The following is a 15,752-nucleotide window of genomic DNA, read 5'->3' as shown; positions in this document are numbered from 1 at the left end:
GTTGGCTGGGTCGAGCGGAAAACGAATGAGAGGGTGTTAGAAATAGTGGGGAGAGGGTAAAAAGAGGACGAGAAACTGGTTGGGACATTGAATAAGAGGAAACTGTATCGTGAGGGACATGCTACAGTGTATGGTGGCAGGAAAGAGAGGGAGGAGGCGAAGGAGACTGCAATTAATAGACGATATCAAAGAAAATCGTATGTGAAAATGACCAGATTAGCGGAAGACCATGTTGCATAGAAGCTTCTCAGTTACGGCAATTGACCTGCAAATAATGGCACAATATCTGTGATCACACCAAAACTTTGTGTCCCATATACACAATCCACATTACTCGAGTACACCAAAGTTAATTTCTCAAGAGAGAAATACCACACACTTACAATCCGATAATACAAAAACCAAACATTCCATTCAACAACTCTCTCAATGGGTTCGAAAACAATAATTTTGTGCTTCTCACTCTAACAGTAAGGTTTCCAAATTGTAGAAAAGAACCTTATTAAAATGTCGCGTCTTTGCATCTCAACTAAATAAGGATCTTTATTAAAAATGAATAACTAGTATTAAAATAGGATACTAAAAGAACTTTCTGACTATTCGTTTCTATTAAAAGTACGGAACAAATTACTGATTTACTACATGAATTTTCTGTAATCTCATAATGGTTATTCTTTCACAGCCACAGTTGAAAACATATGAAAGCGTAAAGCCTTACCTTAACACTAACCATGAGTAATTTTAGGCAATCCCAATTGGACGATTTACCTTTACTGTTATCTATACACATTTAACCCATTAGAGTCAGATTTAGATGCTCTGCTGTAGGTATAGAAATCAGATTTAATGTTCCACGGGTTTTCACAGTATCAACATTTTCAACAATTCATGAAAAATAAGCTAACAAATACTTTTGCCTAAATATTTGCACACATAATTCTCAGAGGATAAATATACACTTAATGTAAATCTAATGTTTCTTTCGTGTGATAGATCTCAAAACAATCTGGTTAATATAAAGCAAAAGGACATTTCTTGCACTGCCATACACTTTCATTTCTTTCCCCTTACTGGGGCGAATCTTATATTGTTTGGTAGGGGTTATCTTTTTCTCACTTCCTCGAGTGTGTATTATGAAGTGGGCCAGTATTTGGCTTGAGCTGTATAGGGGTAGCAGTAGATAAAGATCGACCTCGAACAGAGTTCTGGTTATCATATGATTCTAATAGCTTAAAGACGATACAAGTGAACTACGTGACACAACAACAGTCAATATATAACAAATAAAGAAATGTATTACCTGGTGCAAAGCAGTGAGGCCATCTTCATTAGTAGAATCTGGACTTACACCTTTCATCAAAAGCCATCGCACTGCAAGAAAGAAGCAAATTCCTGTGTAAAAATAAGTACCGGTATATTTAACCAAATGTAGCGTTACAGACATTTTCCTGAGTTTGATTTGATTTTAGCTCAGCGTCCCTTTCAATAGCGAGGATACATGAGACATGGATCTACACAGCTTAACGTCAAATTCAAACCACATGAACCTCCAACAAAAATATACCATATTTTCTCTTAAACGGAAATTGCCAGCACATTACCATTTCGTAAGCAAGACTTGGTCGCAATCTTTGAAAATTAAGCTGTATTCCTCGATTCTGAAATGGTATAACTATAGAACACAATAAGTCTCTCACGTGGTTGTCGTCTTTGTTTATTAAAACAATGCTGTTTTAAACATAATAAACAAAGATGATAGCGCCTTATATTCAGCATAATGTGTTTTATAGTAAAGATATCCCATTTCAGAAGATGATAGCTTTAAAAAAATATGGAATAAGAGGCCGTTGAAATAATCCTTAAGTTAACAGAAATAAAGCCAACGAAATATCACATTTTTTTCTTAAACACCATGACGCACCACTCAGGTAAACAAACTTTGACTTTCAATACAAAATAGTGCGTCGAAATGTACATATTAATATATAAAGGTAACCAAGAAAGTTTTACGCTTTTTCACCCAACACCTTCGAACATCAATATGTCACCTTGAACCTACCTGGAAAATAGTCCCTATCAGCAATGTTCTGGAAGGCAATGGATTTCATTGCGGTAGAACTTGGTGGGCCGTGACGCGAAGAATGTATCAAGTGCATTTTGCACCTCTACTAGGAACTTGAACTGGCGTCTTCTAAAAAGTGATTGTCCAAGGAATGAGCCAGATAATAATTCGACGGTGCTATGTCCGGGGAGTATGGCGGATACAATAGTGTTTCCCATCCAAAGCGTAAAATGGTGTCCCGGGTAATCCAAGCCACGTGGGACTTATCGTTGTCCTGTAACAGAAGGACCCCTTTGCGATTCAGAAGTGCTGGCTCCAGAGTTTTGAGTTTTTCTTGAACAGGGCTCAACTGCTGACAGTACATAGTTGCATTAATGTACTGACCAATTGATAGCAGTTTCCGATGCACGATGCCGCGAGCAGTTCACCAAACACACAGGAGGACCTTCTTCTGGTGCAGTGCTGATTTCGGCTGGGTTCATGGGATGCTAACCAATGATGAGGCGCCGTGGAGCTTCGTACAGGATCCACTTCTCATCACATGTGAACACCCTGTCCAGAAATGGCTCCTTCCTCAGACGAGATAGCAAAGAAACACAGGTGTCTGCTCGCAACGCCTTTTGGCCCACCAACTTGTAGTGCTTCACAAGTTGATGGAGGTGCTGCCGAATGGCTTCCCCACTCACACTAAATTGTAGTCCCAGTTCTTCAATTGCTGCCAGTGTTCGCCTCAATTGCTGCCTGAAGATCTTCATTTTGTACATGTGTTGGTCTTCCGGCATGTTGTACATCTTCGAGTGCTTCGTCACCGTCCTTAAACTTGTTAAACCACCGCTGCACTGTCTGCGTAGTCACGACACCCTTATCAAAGGCCTGGCATATCTTCCGCCCCGCTGTAGCGTAGTTTGACCCCAGTTTGAACTCGTACAGCATACACGCCCTTATGACGCTCTGTAGAGGTCCCATCTTCACTCTATGCTTACGCAGGTTCACGGTGTAACTGAACTGCCACAATCAGGTAGTGTTTGGTATACCCACAATAACAACTGACCTTTACCTTATCTCCATTTGCATTCAAGTCACGGTGTGAGGGCCAATGGAACACAGTCCTCCACAAAAAGCGACAGAACTTTCTTTGTTACCTTTATAATAAATACACTATAAGTTCTTTCGTTTTATCAAATGGGGGGGGGGGGGGAAGAAAGAACAAAGACAAAGCTTCGAATCGAAAGTGCTCATATATAATTTTATTTATTAACTCTTATTTTAATGGTGAAGTTAAGGCACTTTCCCTTGTCCTACACTGAACCATTTAATGACTCCTGTGAGAATACTGTTATCAGTGTCAACATTTTCAGTCGGATAAGTAATTCATTTCTTGAAAGCACTTTTTTTTTTCTTTCTTTCAACAAAGGGGAATGTAATATAATTGAAGCTTATGTATATCAAATTCTATATTTTTTCTGTGAATGTATATTTTTTGTATTACAAAAGAGAAAAGCTCGTTTGATGGAAAGCCAGAATTACAGACGATGTAAACAACTAGAGGAAGCTTCAAGACAATACCGTAGATGAAAATAGGAAGAAAACAGATAAAAACCAAGACCGATGAGATTATAAGCTGTCTCCAAAATGGACGACAAGTGGTCTTTCTTTTTTGGAAAGATCCTGTGGTACACGTCGGTATTCAGAAATTCACAGAGGCTCATACTGTAGGACCTTCTGGCTTAGGACGTGTTACGATGGCGTTCAGTAACCAGGACATGCTAATCTCAACTCTGTAAGTTATACCTTTTTTAAGTATACGTTATGCTCAAATTAAAAGAAGTTCTTGTTTATCAATATTTGTATGTCGCACTTAAATTGTAAGATGTCAATAAATCTGTTGGTGTAGGTAATATTTTATCCATTTGTATTTTCTTTATTAAGATGTCATAAGGTACGCATTAGAATTTTAGTATTTCATTATGCTACCATAATTAGCAGTCTGTATTGAAATTAACTATTCAGACTAGGGTAATTAATACAAGAAAACATCTCCATTAATTCTATTTCACCGAAACAATATACTAGATTAACACAAAGAGCAGTGTTTACGGAAGACTTTAGGGAAGGGTTCGTTACTCACAGGAAAACAGACTGAATTTGCTGTTATGATAGTTTGTCTCTTCCTGTTAATGCAGATCGAAACTGGAAATAATTAATTTCTCTGAGATAGAAGCTTAAACAGAACGATGCATTTCACGATGTTAATGAGAATGGAAGTATATCAAGTATGGAGTAATAGTTATATTGTAGTCTAGATAGTTAGATTGGTATCGGAAGTACGAGTTGGAGAATGACGTGGCCACAGGTAGAGAGTGCTTCATATAATATTCACAGGCTGAACCAATTATCTTCAAATATATTTGTAACCTTTACAGTAGTAGATAGCAACCACTAGGATAGAGGTAAGCAAACATTGTCTTTAGACCTAATTCCTGGAATTGAAATCATCGTACTTCGAATAAAAGTGATTTGAAATAAAAGCAATAACAATTATGACAATATTTCCTTACCTTCTTGAATATCATTCCTGGACGCTGCTTCCAGAAGCATGACACTGTCATCAAAGAAAATGCGATGGCTCTTCTTCCCCTTCTTTCCGTACGTAGGCACCTGGCTGCCTCTCTTTTTATTGTTCCATTCCTTTTCCCTTTGAGACCAGATTTTCAGCTGTTGCAAGCGCCGCCGCCGTGCCAAATGAAGCCTCTCCTGCGTGGACAGACGCTCCACATGCGGCATTTCAGCCACCAACTCTGCGTGCTCCATGTTTAACACGATTCCAACACTTCACTTTAGACCACGGACACAATTTAACGTTTAGTTCCAATTTTACAAGCAGCCATGATTCATGTTATCAGCACCAAACACTGTGATCTGAGTCACTGGTGGAGGATTACAAATCTTGGAAAATAAGTTCATAGCTGCGTTATAAATATGGAAGGAGTCTTTTCCTTCCTTATCACAGATTCACAAGGACGTACAAATACCACAGTCACTTTTCGAACGATGAAACCACTATTGTTTTACCCATTGCTTACATGTATGGTGGGGGAGGCATGTGAAGGCTGAACCGCGATCTTATGGGGTCACAGCCTTCATTGTTAACCAGTGTTAGTCCATTTCAGTTAAATGATCACCTGCAAGAAAAATCAGACACATAAGTTAATATACACGAATACTTAAAATTAGATGGGCGCATGAGAGGATGATTCAAATTAAAAAAAAAGATTGGCTACTCACCAATGAATCCCTTGGGAAGCTTAAATATTTTTCATACGTTTCGGAACGCCACGCTGGTTCCTTCTTCAACAGCAAGGTAACAAGGATAGAAACGGATAGGAAATAAAAGGTGAAAAATAAGGGATAACAATATCTCTAAATAAATATAACGTAAAGAATGGATCCTGAAATTTCACGAGCAGAGCGAAGCGCAAGAAGAGTGAACTAAATCGAAGGAAGCGCTGTGTCTATGTTACGTCACTATCACCAGAACCAAAATATACACCAAATTCTATCAATGTTGTCAATATTCAGATTTAAAGCCGGTTTATCTTTATGAATATAGAATGTTTCTTTGTTTTTGCCTTACCTATCACATTAACCTGTTTTATATTGTATATGAAATGAAATCTTTAAGTTTTACGTCCCACGGTTATGCCGGTTAGGCTAAAGGAGACGGTGATGATGAGAGATGAGTGAAATAGTGGAATGAAGAAAGTGGGAGAACCTCGAGAAAACCCACGAGCACGGTGTTTGTCTACCACGAAGTCCACACGGCGCGAGCTGGGATCGAACCAGGGACTCCAAGCACCGGAGGTGAACGCTGTACCACTGAGCCACCGCGCCCCCCTGTTTTATATTGTGTGTATGTTGTTTTAAGTGAAACGCCCATCTTGACATGCGCTCGTCTTCTGACTTTCTGATTGTCTAATATGTTCTTTAATTCGGATGTAATATTGATATTGCTAACATTGATAGAATCTGATTACCTACCTTTGATGTATAGTTTGGATCTGGCAATAGTGATGTAAAACAGGCATCGCTCTTCCTTCACACTGTGCTATGCTCCTGGTACTTTAGCATCCTTTATCTTATATTTGCTCCTTCTCTGGTATGTACTCCTTGTTCTTCACCTTTTTCCTCTTATCCGTTTTTATCCCTATTACTTTACCACTCAAGACGGAACTAGCTTGTTGTTCCGATACGTGTGGAAAGTGTTTAGTTTCCTCACGGGAGGATTTATTAATAAATAACCAATTCTTTGTTAATTTGAATCATCATCTCATGCGCCTACTTATTGTTGTTTAATAAATATAATTTACAAATAAATAAAAACACGTAATACAAATTACAAATGTTCAATCAGTGGATCGATGTAATACAAGAGCTCTAAATAAAGAACTCGCAACATAACAAATATTGCATTCCGTTAGTGCCACTGTGATTTTCTTGCTTTCCATTAATAGACATCAATATTTCAACCTACACGGGGATCTTCTTCGGAATCAATGTCCTCTTTTAAGTTGGAAATCAATTAACCCGCATTCTTTTTGTTTACTTTTTGTATTGACTAATAAAGAAAATTAAGACTACAATATTCAGAAGAAAGAAAAAAAAAACATCCAACTACAGTCGTTCCCCGTATAAAATTGGTGCGATACCCTGTTTAAGTATAGCATATTAATAATATTTTGTACGTAATGGCAACAGAACGTGGATATATGTTTATGAGTAATTAACTTCGATCCATGCTATTTACTAGATTTACGGGACTTCCGCATTGTTTTTTCTTTCACTAATAATGCACTTCAAGATGAGTATGGTGCAAGACCTCCGCATACATCGTTTTAAATTATTAAGTATTCTGCCTTTCCGCAGTTCCTGGGACTGTTTTATTCTATTTCATTTTATTTATTTTTTTAAGGGCTCGAAATGTTTCTTCCACGCTTTTCTCAATCTTCAGCTTCCTCTTTTAGCACCCAACATTTTCTTCTGTTTCTGAAATCATCGACAAGCTGTTCTTCTTCTTCCTATTCCTCACTTTCCTTTCATTTTCTTTCTATGGCGGTGTGAAGAAGACAATTTCTTCGCAAAATGTGTCCAATCCAATTGGCCTTCCTACGAAGGATGCTGGCTAGACGTGACCTCTTCTCTCCTATCCGTTTTACTTCTGTCCATTTTATTTTCTCCATCCTCCTTCAACACCACACTTCGAAGCTCTCTAAATATTTCCCCTCTAACTTCCGTAGTGCCCAAGGCAATCAACCATACAGTCCAATACTCCATACATAGCACTTGACCAGTTTCTCCCTTAGTCCAATAGTAAGTCTGCTAGTTAAGATTGATCTTTTGTTGCTGAATGCTTCTTTGGCTGTGGCAATTCTTGGCCTGATCTCTTTGGTGCAGTAAGCATCTCTTGTCAAAATACTTCTCACATACTTCAAATTCTCGACCTATTCAAGTTCACTTCGTTCTACTAAGACCCGTAAGGGCGCACTTCCTTGGGATATTCTCATGACTTTCGACTTTTCGATGTTTACTACCATTCCATACAGTTTTCCAGTGTCAGCTAAAGATGATTATTCAGCATAAAATATTACGCACCTTATTGAATTCCTGCCAAATCTGAATGGAACTCGATAATTGGAGCCTTGTTATTCAAAACATGAAAATAAGTGATCGAAAATGTGGAAACAGAATCATTGATCATTTCCTACAATTCACCGGTTAAAATTTCGAATCATCATATTTTACAGTCTCCACGTGTGAAATACATATCATACTCATCGCAGATAATGTAAGGATTATTATTCTGCAAATTTCATTTTGAATAACTGGTCACCCCACGTAGCTACAGTAAGCTCAAGAATATTTCCAATTGTAACATTTATAATTAGACTTTCCAGGAATAAAATTATCTGTCAGAATTTTAATTATTATATTATTCTATTATTTTACTTTCAACATCATTCATGATTTTACGGCCTCAAACGAAATTATCCACGGTTGGCTGGTTTAAACCAAAAAACGAAAAATGTTCGTAAAAGTGTAACTATTCGTAAAATCTTGATGAACACACATTTGTCGGTTATCACGTTTCACTCCCGTATATTATTCGTATTATATTTAGACCTAAATTCCCTATTCATTACTCAAAGAGACTATTCTACAAAAGCAACTTTTTCTTATAGGTTTATGAATGTTTTTTTTGTGATTTTTTTCTTATAGTTTGTTATTATTGTTATGTAATTGCAATCAAAGGAAAATTCTAAATATTATTTCGTTTTAATAATGTTCACTATTGATACAATACATCGAAGTGGTATACTATCTTGGGAGGGGGTCGTACAAACTCCCGAGAGGCATTTATTGAAATCAGTATTCTTTGGTATCTATTTATGGATAAATGGGTCAAAGCCAAAGTGGACTCAAATAATTCGTATCTGCTTAGACAAGCAACTCACACTTCGAAACAAAATATGAAATCATGAAGTTAGTACAGTTTTCAAATTCTTGATTCATTTACTGTCAACTCACTATAAAATGCGTGCCAGGTGTCAAAATGAAAATGTTAAGTAAAAGGCCCACGCGCATTCTTCTGCCCATTATTTGCAGTACTTCCACAGTGAATACTATATAGCACGAGTTTAAATGAGCAGTGTTAGGCACATAGCCCATATTTTGACATTAAACCAAACTTTTACATTTTTGGCACTTACCACGTATTTTATTTTCAAACTTTAATCTAAAAGATGATATACATTACTTTGTTCAAAATTGCATTACTAAGATGTTATCATCATACGGATCGGCATGTGATTTTTATACTTACATTTGATAAGTGTTCCAAGAATGATCAGAGATATCACATTTTGTTTTTGTTTTAGCAAAATAAAAACACAATCATTCAATTTAAATCAATTAATCCTGGCACTCACATATACATCTATACATGAACACATGAATTGATGCCATTTTTAATTAAGCAAACTGATTTCCTGCATACATTTATACAATCATTAATTTCTTAAACAAGGAATAAATAAAAGCATGATTCCGAAGACAATCATTTATATAGTGTAAGTCCAACGTTCCGTTATTTTTTTTCTTAATAGTGTCAATCTACATACAAGTTTTATATGTAGATAAAGAGTACTTCGACTATATACCGTATTAACATTTAAGTCACAAAATTTTCCAAATGTTTTACGAAGTCCCGTTCTATTGTCCATCTTTAAACTTTTACTTTTTATGACTGCACAAGAATTACTTATCGTCACTTACTGGAAAGTACTGTAGCAGAAGTGAGCAGAGGCAAGAGAGTAACAGTATGTTTAGGATGCCGGTGACACAAAGACGGGCCTGTGCCAAGTCACAGCAGATAGTGTTACACATACAGCCATGTGTTTAGAACTGTACATTCTGTGTTCTAGTAGCTGTTCATTCTGATAAAGTATTTGGCCCGTTATTTCAATGTCAATTTTTGTTTCTCTATTCTACTTAGGTTTCCCATGTTCAGAGGAACATAAAGCTATTTTAAACGTTATTTTACCTAATTACTTATGGCTTTGTTAATATACCTTACTCATAATTACTACTTTTTTATCCTTCACTACGTAAGTATGCATCCGCATTGCATTACAGCACAAGAATAGATCTTTCAACTGTTCAGGGTTGCAAAGTCTCTTTGGAAATACAAATTCGGTTCCTTATTTTACTACTGCGAGGGAAGAGTTGCATTAAAAGGGACAGATTGACTTTAGAAGAGTTCAGTATAAATACAGCGAGTGGACATATAACATAAAACACGAACCAACTCGTGTTAAGTGGCCGTTAAAAAGTAGAATGCTATTTAATCGAGCTAGAGCAAGGGGACCGTCCGTAGGATGCAGGCGTATCAGCTATGGTGGGTATACACATAAACCAGGATAGTGAAAAGCACTTCATATCAGCATAAAAGTACAGGCTTTGCGTGTGACAGATTTCTGGCAATTCCATGAATACTTTGTATACTGCCTTAACTTCAGTACGTCTTCCTTATGGAGTACTACTTTGCATTTCCTATTTCTACCTTGTTACACATATTAGTGAGAAGATCCCGATATATTTTAAATACTTGTACAATCCTTGTAAAATAAATTTACATATCTCTTCCGCACACCTTACAAATTTATGTGCCCCTTAAATAAGATACCAATGAGTCACAAAGGGGCGATACGTCGTGAGACACTGTAGAGCGTTGTTAGAATTAATCGTCAGTTTTCTCTCTCCTATTGCATCATTAACTTCCTGGGTTAGTTATTAAGGCAGTAGATTTGAAGCACTGACATATTATGTTCTACTGTCAGTTTACTTAATGTGGCCTCACTACGCACCTTCATATAGTCCAAGATTAAAATCTGTAATTAGTCAATGTACATTGATAGACTTTTACCTTTGTCCTTTGTATTATCTTTTACGTTCCTCTGTTGCTTAAATTTCGCACAACTCTATCAATTTCCCTATAAAGTTTGTAATTCTAGGGAAGCCATCTACGGAAGTCAACCCTTAACTCAAGTATTGTAAGGTGAATCGTCCTTTAACACTTACCCTTGTTTACAAATATTACATTTTCCATACAATTTTAATTTTTTGGTTCTATTCGCAAGAAACGTATCAATTTATACCTTAGCAATGGCAACTTCTTTTTACTTTAATGGACGTGGTTTGATTAGGCGAGATTCATGCTAGGGTGGCCATTTTGAATATTTAACACGAATACAGAATTAATAATAACGTGCATATAATTACAAACATGTGTTTTGTATTGGTGATAAATGTGAACAACTGTTATTCAGATTGTTTTTTTTTTTTTTTTTTTTTTTTATTTTTACGTATCTCATAGAATAATCGTCTCCAGCCTTAATATTTGAGCCTACACTGTGAATGTAAGACGCGCTCCACACACGCTCAAAAGCTAGGAAATTAGTACATTAAGCTCTTTAACCCATACTTTATAAATGGAATTAACTGCACTTCCCGTACCTTTGGTTTTCGTATTATCATTTCGTATAAGAATTTATTTATTTATTAACTCCATAGTACAGGCTACACTGAAAAATAACTTCGGTACTATCTTATTTTATAGCGGCATAAATCTCTGAAATCTACGGAAAAACATATTGCTTGACTTCACAATATGATAAGTAATCAAAATGTATCTGGATATTGCCTCTCCCATGTATACCGGTAATTGTATAATAAGGTACAAATAAGAAATGAAAAACGTGCTGTTTACCACGTAGTACTCCATAAGGAAGACATGATGAAGTGAAGGCAACCAGTGTATAAAGTGATCACACAAGTGTCGCACAGCTGTGCTACACGTAAGTATGAAATATTTTTCCACTATCTTCGTTTATGTGTAGGCCCTATATTCATCATCGGTGACGCGTCTGTTCTGATTCGGTTACATAGCATTCGTGCTTTTTCGTGGCACCTAGCTACCACAAGTTAGTTTGTGTTTAACATGCTGTAGCCCTTATGCCATATGAGCACACGCTGTATTTATACTCAACCCTTCCAAAGTAATTTGCACCCATCAATTGAACTTACTTGAGGTAAGATTTTACTTTGGCCATTTCATTCATTTTTTCGATTCTTCGTTTCAGTGATTTGATCTTTCAGTTCCGGTTTTGAGAACTTGCCTGTAAGCCCATATACTGGGTAGTAGCTAGATTGGTTCCTTTCTGTACTAAAGTTTAATATTTAATTCACATAGTAGTGCAGAGCGAGCGTCAGCGAGTGAAGGCGGCATAGAACACCTTAGGGCTCGCTGTTTTCTCTCTTCGTTACGAATCGGTTCATTGAATGAAATTGCAAAAGTAAAGATTTGCTTTTACTGCATTTCTAAGACAGTAAGAACATATTTCCTGCTAAGGGAAATTAATATTTCATGAAACCTTTCAATTTAACATCCCAGGATTATGCCCTTTAGGCTGATAGGTGAATGACTAGGGCAAGCGAATGACGACGAACGAACTGGTGGAATGAAATTCTGAGAGGATACACGCGTACTCTAAGAAAATGCATGGACACTACGTTGCTCACCACACTTATTTGGCCGAAAATCGAACCAGGGACCCACGTACCACTGGCCCCCATAAAATGGATTAGTACCGGTACGACAACTTTATCTAGTCCTACTGTAATACACATTCACTATAATCCACCTCTTCCTAACTTATTAATCATGTTATTAATAAAAGCCAGGATTGACCGCAATTTACATCTGCAGCGATGAAGCTCTGAATAAAATTGAAGCTCTTTGTTCTGTAGAACTAGACACAAATTGTACCAATTGATCAATGAGAAAATACATAAATACCCTTCATTTGCAACACTACAGTAAAATTGCGATGGAATTTGTTAATAGCATAGGTTTCGCTTCACTAACCATATCATTATGCACAACCACTTGTAGAATTTTAACACTATTGATCGCGCAAAATAAAAATAACTTTTGTTTACTGTGTAGCACTTAGGAAGTTAACCACTTAACTGTAGAGAGCTTAAATGAGTACACACTTTACCATTTATCTACTAATCGTAATTTTTTATTATCGATATTTGACCGGTGCGACAATTATTAATCCCACACCAACACTTGAACTTTTCAACAAACTGTCAGACACTCCACTGCTTCCATACGATACATTTTATTATTCAAATTACCACAATCAGATTACATGTTCAATGACATATCTTAAGTATCACAAGCAACGATTAAAATATCACAATACACACTTCTCATTACCCGTAATGTTTTCATAGTTTTGATCATCGTGAGAGCAGCTCTCAACATCCCAGTTCACACCCTCACCGCCATGTAGCACAGGAAAACAACGCGCAACCGACAGACCGCAATGGCATTGAAGATGCCTGCAAGCAACATAGCGGAACAACTCCACAACCTGCGGAACTAAATACAGCGCAGACGAAATGGTATGCAAGAGCAAACGCACAAAAAACACGCAACACGTACAAAATTATTCAATCGTTTCTTACTTTCATTCGCTTTTTGGTTTTTACAAATGCCGTGTTTCAACTAAAGAAAAGGAAATGCAAATAATAACATAAATACATCATTCTATATATAAAAAACACTAACTTACATAGGAATTTTGTTTTAAAGAATACGATAACTCGTAGCTAGAATATTGACCTCATATAATCCTTGTTTTAGTATTGGAGGAATGTATACCTTAAAGCAAATCCTTCAGAACAACATAATAAATCAGTATGATCATCCCTCGAGTCAACTTTCTTTGTTGCAGACAGCAACGTATTGAGTGCTAGTAGAATCGTTACAAAAATCTATAAAGAGGCAGAGGATGAGAAGTGATTGATTTTGGAAACCAGTTTGTTAATCAGAAAGTTACCAAGTTTTAGAACAACTAAACAATTAAATAGTTCACAGAGGATCCGACATACAATGAAACGAGCCTAATTTGGCCACCAGCTCCAATAAAATGACCTAGCTTACACAAATTGACGATTAACAATGCATCATTATTAAAAAAAATATATATATATATAACGTCTCACGTTTATGTCCCTTAGGCTTAGAGACGGATGATTAATGAAAATGAATTATTGTAAAATCAATTTTCGTGGCTCTCCCACCGGGAATCGAACACAGAACGTACAGCAAAGGCGCTCGTGCTAGCCACTCAAACAGCGAAGCGGGCTAGGAATTATTATTATTAGTAGTAGTAGTAATATTAGTATTAAAGTACATTCCATTCGGATAAGGGGGTGAAACCTTGAGCTAGAATTGAACAATGGTAGAATGAGAGAATAATTCCTTTCCACAACGGGGAACAAACCCTGGCTATTTGATTCGTAGATAGACACTTTACTGAGTACGCCAAGGTGACTCTAATAGCAATGATAGATATTTATATCTTTTGGCTTCTGAAACAATGTCCAACTTTACAAGTTTTACTTAACACAAATCGTCTAAACCCCAAAGCAGAATTCCTGGCGACGCTAATGTTGATTCTGATTTATAATAGCCACTATAGTCCGCGTCGCCCGAATTGGTGTGTGGCATCAGAAAATAAGCTCGTAGTTTGCTGTTACTAAGCCTTCAGGAAGCAATATAATTATTCATAATTGATTTTGTTCATATTTGTGGACAATTACGAATTATTAGATTCCTCCCTGAAGGTTTAGTAACAGCGCATTGCGAGCTTATTGGCTGATGCCACACGCCAGTTCGGGTGACGCGGACTATAGTTCACTGGACACATTTCGGGATCTGTCGTGAAAAGAAATGTTTTACCACTGGTCGCACATCTACTTGAATGTGCGCCACTTGTGTTTCTAAGGAATCTTGTTTACCAAAACCTTTGTCTGTTCATGAGGTATAAATTCTCAAGAAATTCTTGATCGACCTCTCGATTTCCAGCACTTTTAGCCAGGATGTAGAGGGTATCGAGTTCGTTAAGTTCGGAGAGGTGATCTGTTCACCGAAAGTAGTAGAAATTAGCCATTTCCGGTTTTAACATTGATTATTATAGAGCAAAAATGGTATCTGATAGCAAGAAACGCTTTCCTACAATCAATTTAGTGTCCCAAGAATACATTTCATTCCATCCTAAAACCGGAAGTGATAGAAATCCACTACAACTTCCGGTTTCAATATATATCTACATAGAGGAAAAACTGTAAGAAGCGTTTTCCTTAAAATCAGCGTTGTAAGCGTTACAAGAGTAAGTCCCCATCTTCTGTTTTAACCTTTTATTCAAACCGGAAGTAGTAGAAATTAGCCATTTCCGGTTTTACCATTGATTATTATAGAGCAAAAATGGTATCAGATAGCAAGAAACGCTTTCCTACAATCAATTTAGTGTCCCAAGAATACATTTCATTCCATCCTAAAACCGGAAGTGATAGAAATCCACTACAACTTCCGGTTTCAATATATATCTACATAGAGGAAAAACTGTAAGAAGCGTTTTCCTTAAAATCAGCGTTGTAAGCGTTACAAGAGTAAGTCCCCATCTTCTGTTTTAACCATTTATTCAAACCGAAAGTAGTAGAAATTAGCCATTTCCGGTTTTAACATTGATTATTATAGAGCAAAAATGGTATCAGATAGCAAGAAACGCTTTCCTACAATCAATTTAGTGTCCCAAGAATACATTTCATTCCATCCTAAAACCGGAAGTGATAGAAATCCACTACAACTTCCGGTTTCAATATATATCTACATAGAGGAAAAACTGTAAGAAGCGTTTTCCTTAAAATCAGCGTTGTAAGCGTTACAAGAGTAAGTCCCCATCTTCTGTTTTAACCATTTATTCAAACCGAAAGTAGTAGAAATTAGCCATTTCCGGTTTTAACATTGATTATTATAGAGCAAAAATGGTATCAGATAGCAAGAAACGCTTTCCTACAATCAATTTAGTGTCCCAAGAATACATTTCATTCCATCCTAAAACCGGAAGTGATAGAAATCCACTACAACTTCCGGTTTCAATATATATCTACATAGAGGAAAAACTGTAAGAAGCGTTTTCCTTAAAATCAGCGTTGTAAGCGTTACAAGAGTAAGTCCCCATCTTCTGTTTTAACCTTTTATTCAAACCGGAAGTAGTAG

The 15,752-nt window shown here is 36.7% G+C and overlaps 1 protein-coding gene across 4 annotated transcripts in view; it reads right to left on the bottom strand.

The window, feature by feature from the left end:
• The window catches only part of MYPT-75D (Myosin phosphatase targeting subunit 75D), a 63,817-nt gene extending 50,759 nt beyond the window's left edge, over positions 1 to 13,058 (bottom strand). Inside the window, exons 1-3 of one of the 4 annotated variants that reach the window (XM_081745971.1) lie at positions 12,893 to 13,058; positions 4,621 to 5,244; positions 1,301 to 1,371 (exon numbers count right to left, since the gene is read on the bottom strand). In XM_081745971.1, coding sequence (XP_081602097.1) covers positions 1,301 to 1,371; positions 4,621 to 4,873 — 324 coding nt within the window. In that variant the 5' untranslated portion in view covers positions 4,874 to 5,244; positions 12,893 to 13,058. Of the gene's footprint in view, positions 1 to 1,300; positions 1,372 to 4,620; positions 5,245 to 12,542; positions 12,646 to 12,678; positions 12,873 to 12,892 lie in introns of those variants that run through there. The other 3 variants (XM_081745970.1, XM_081745972.1, XM_081745973.1) reach the window with 3 other exon arrangements.
• Positions 13,059 to 15,752: the final 2,694 nt, after the last annotated feature.

This window comes from Thermobia domestica, chromosome 18 (genome assembly GCF_964235325.1).
Source record: "Thermobia domestica chromosome 18, izTheDome1.hap1.1, whole genome shotgun sequence".
Classification (NCBI taxonomy): Eukaryota; Metazoa; Arthropoda; class Insecta; order Zygentoma; family Lepismatidae; genus Thermobia; species Thermobia domestica.
The sequence above is the reverse complement of the archived record's forward strand: the minus strand, read 5'-3'. Positions and strand labels throughout refer to the sequence as shown.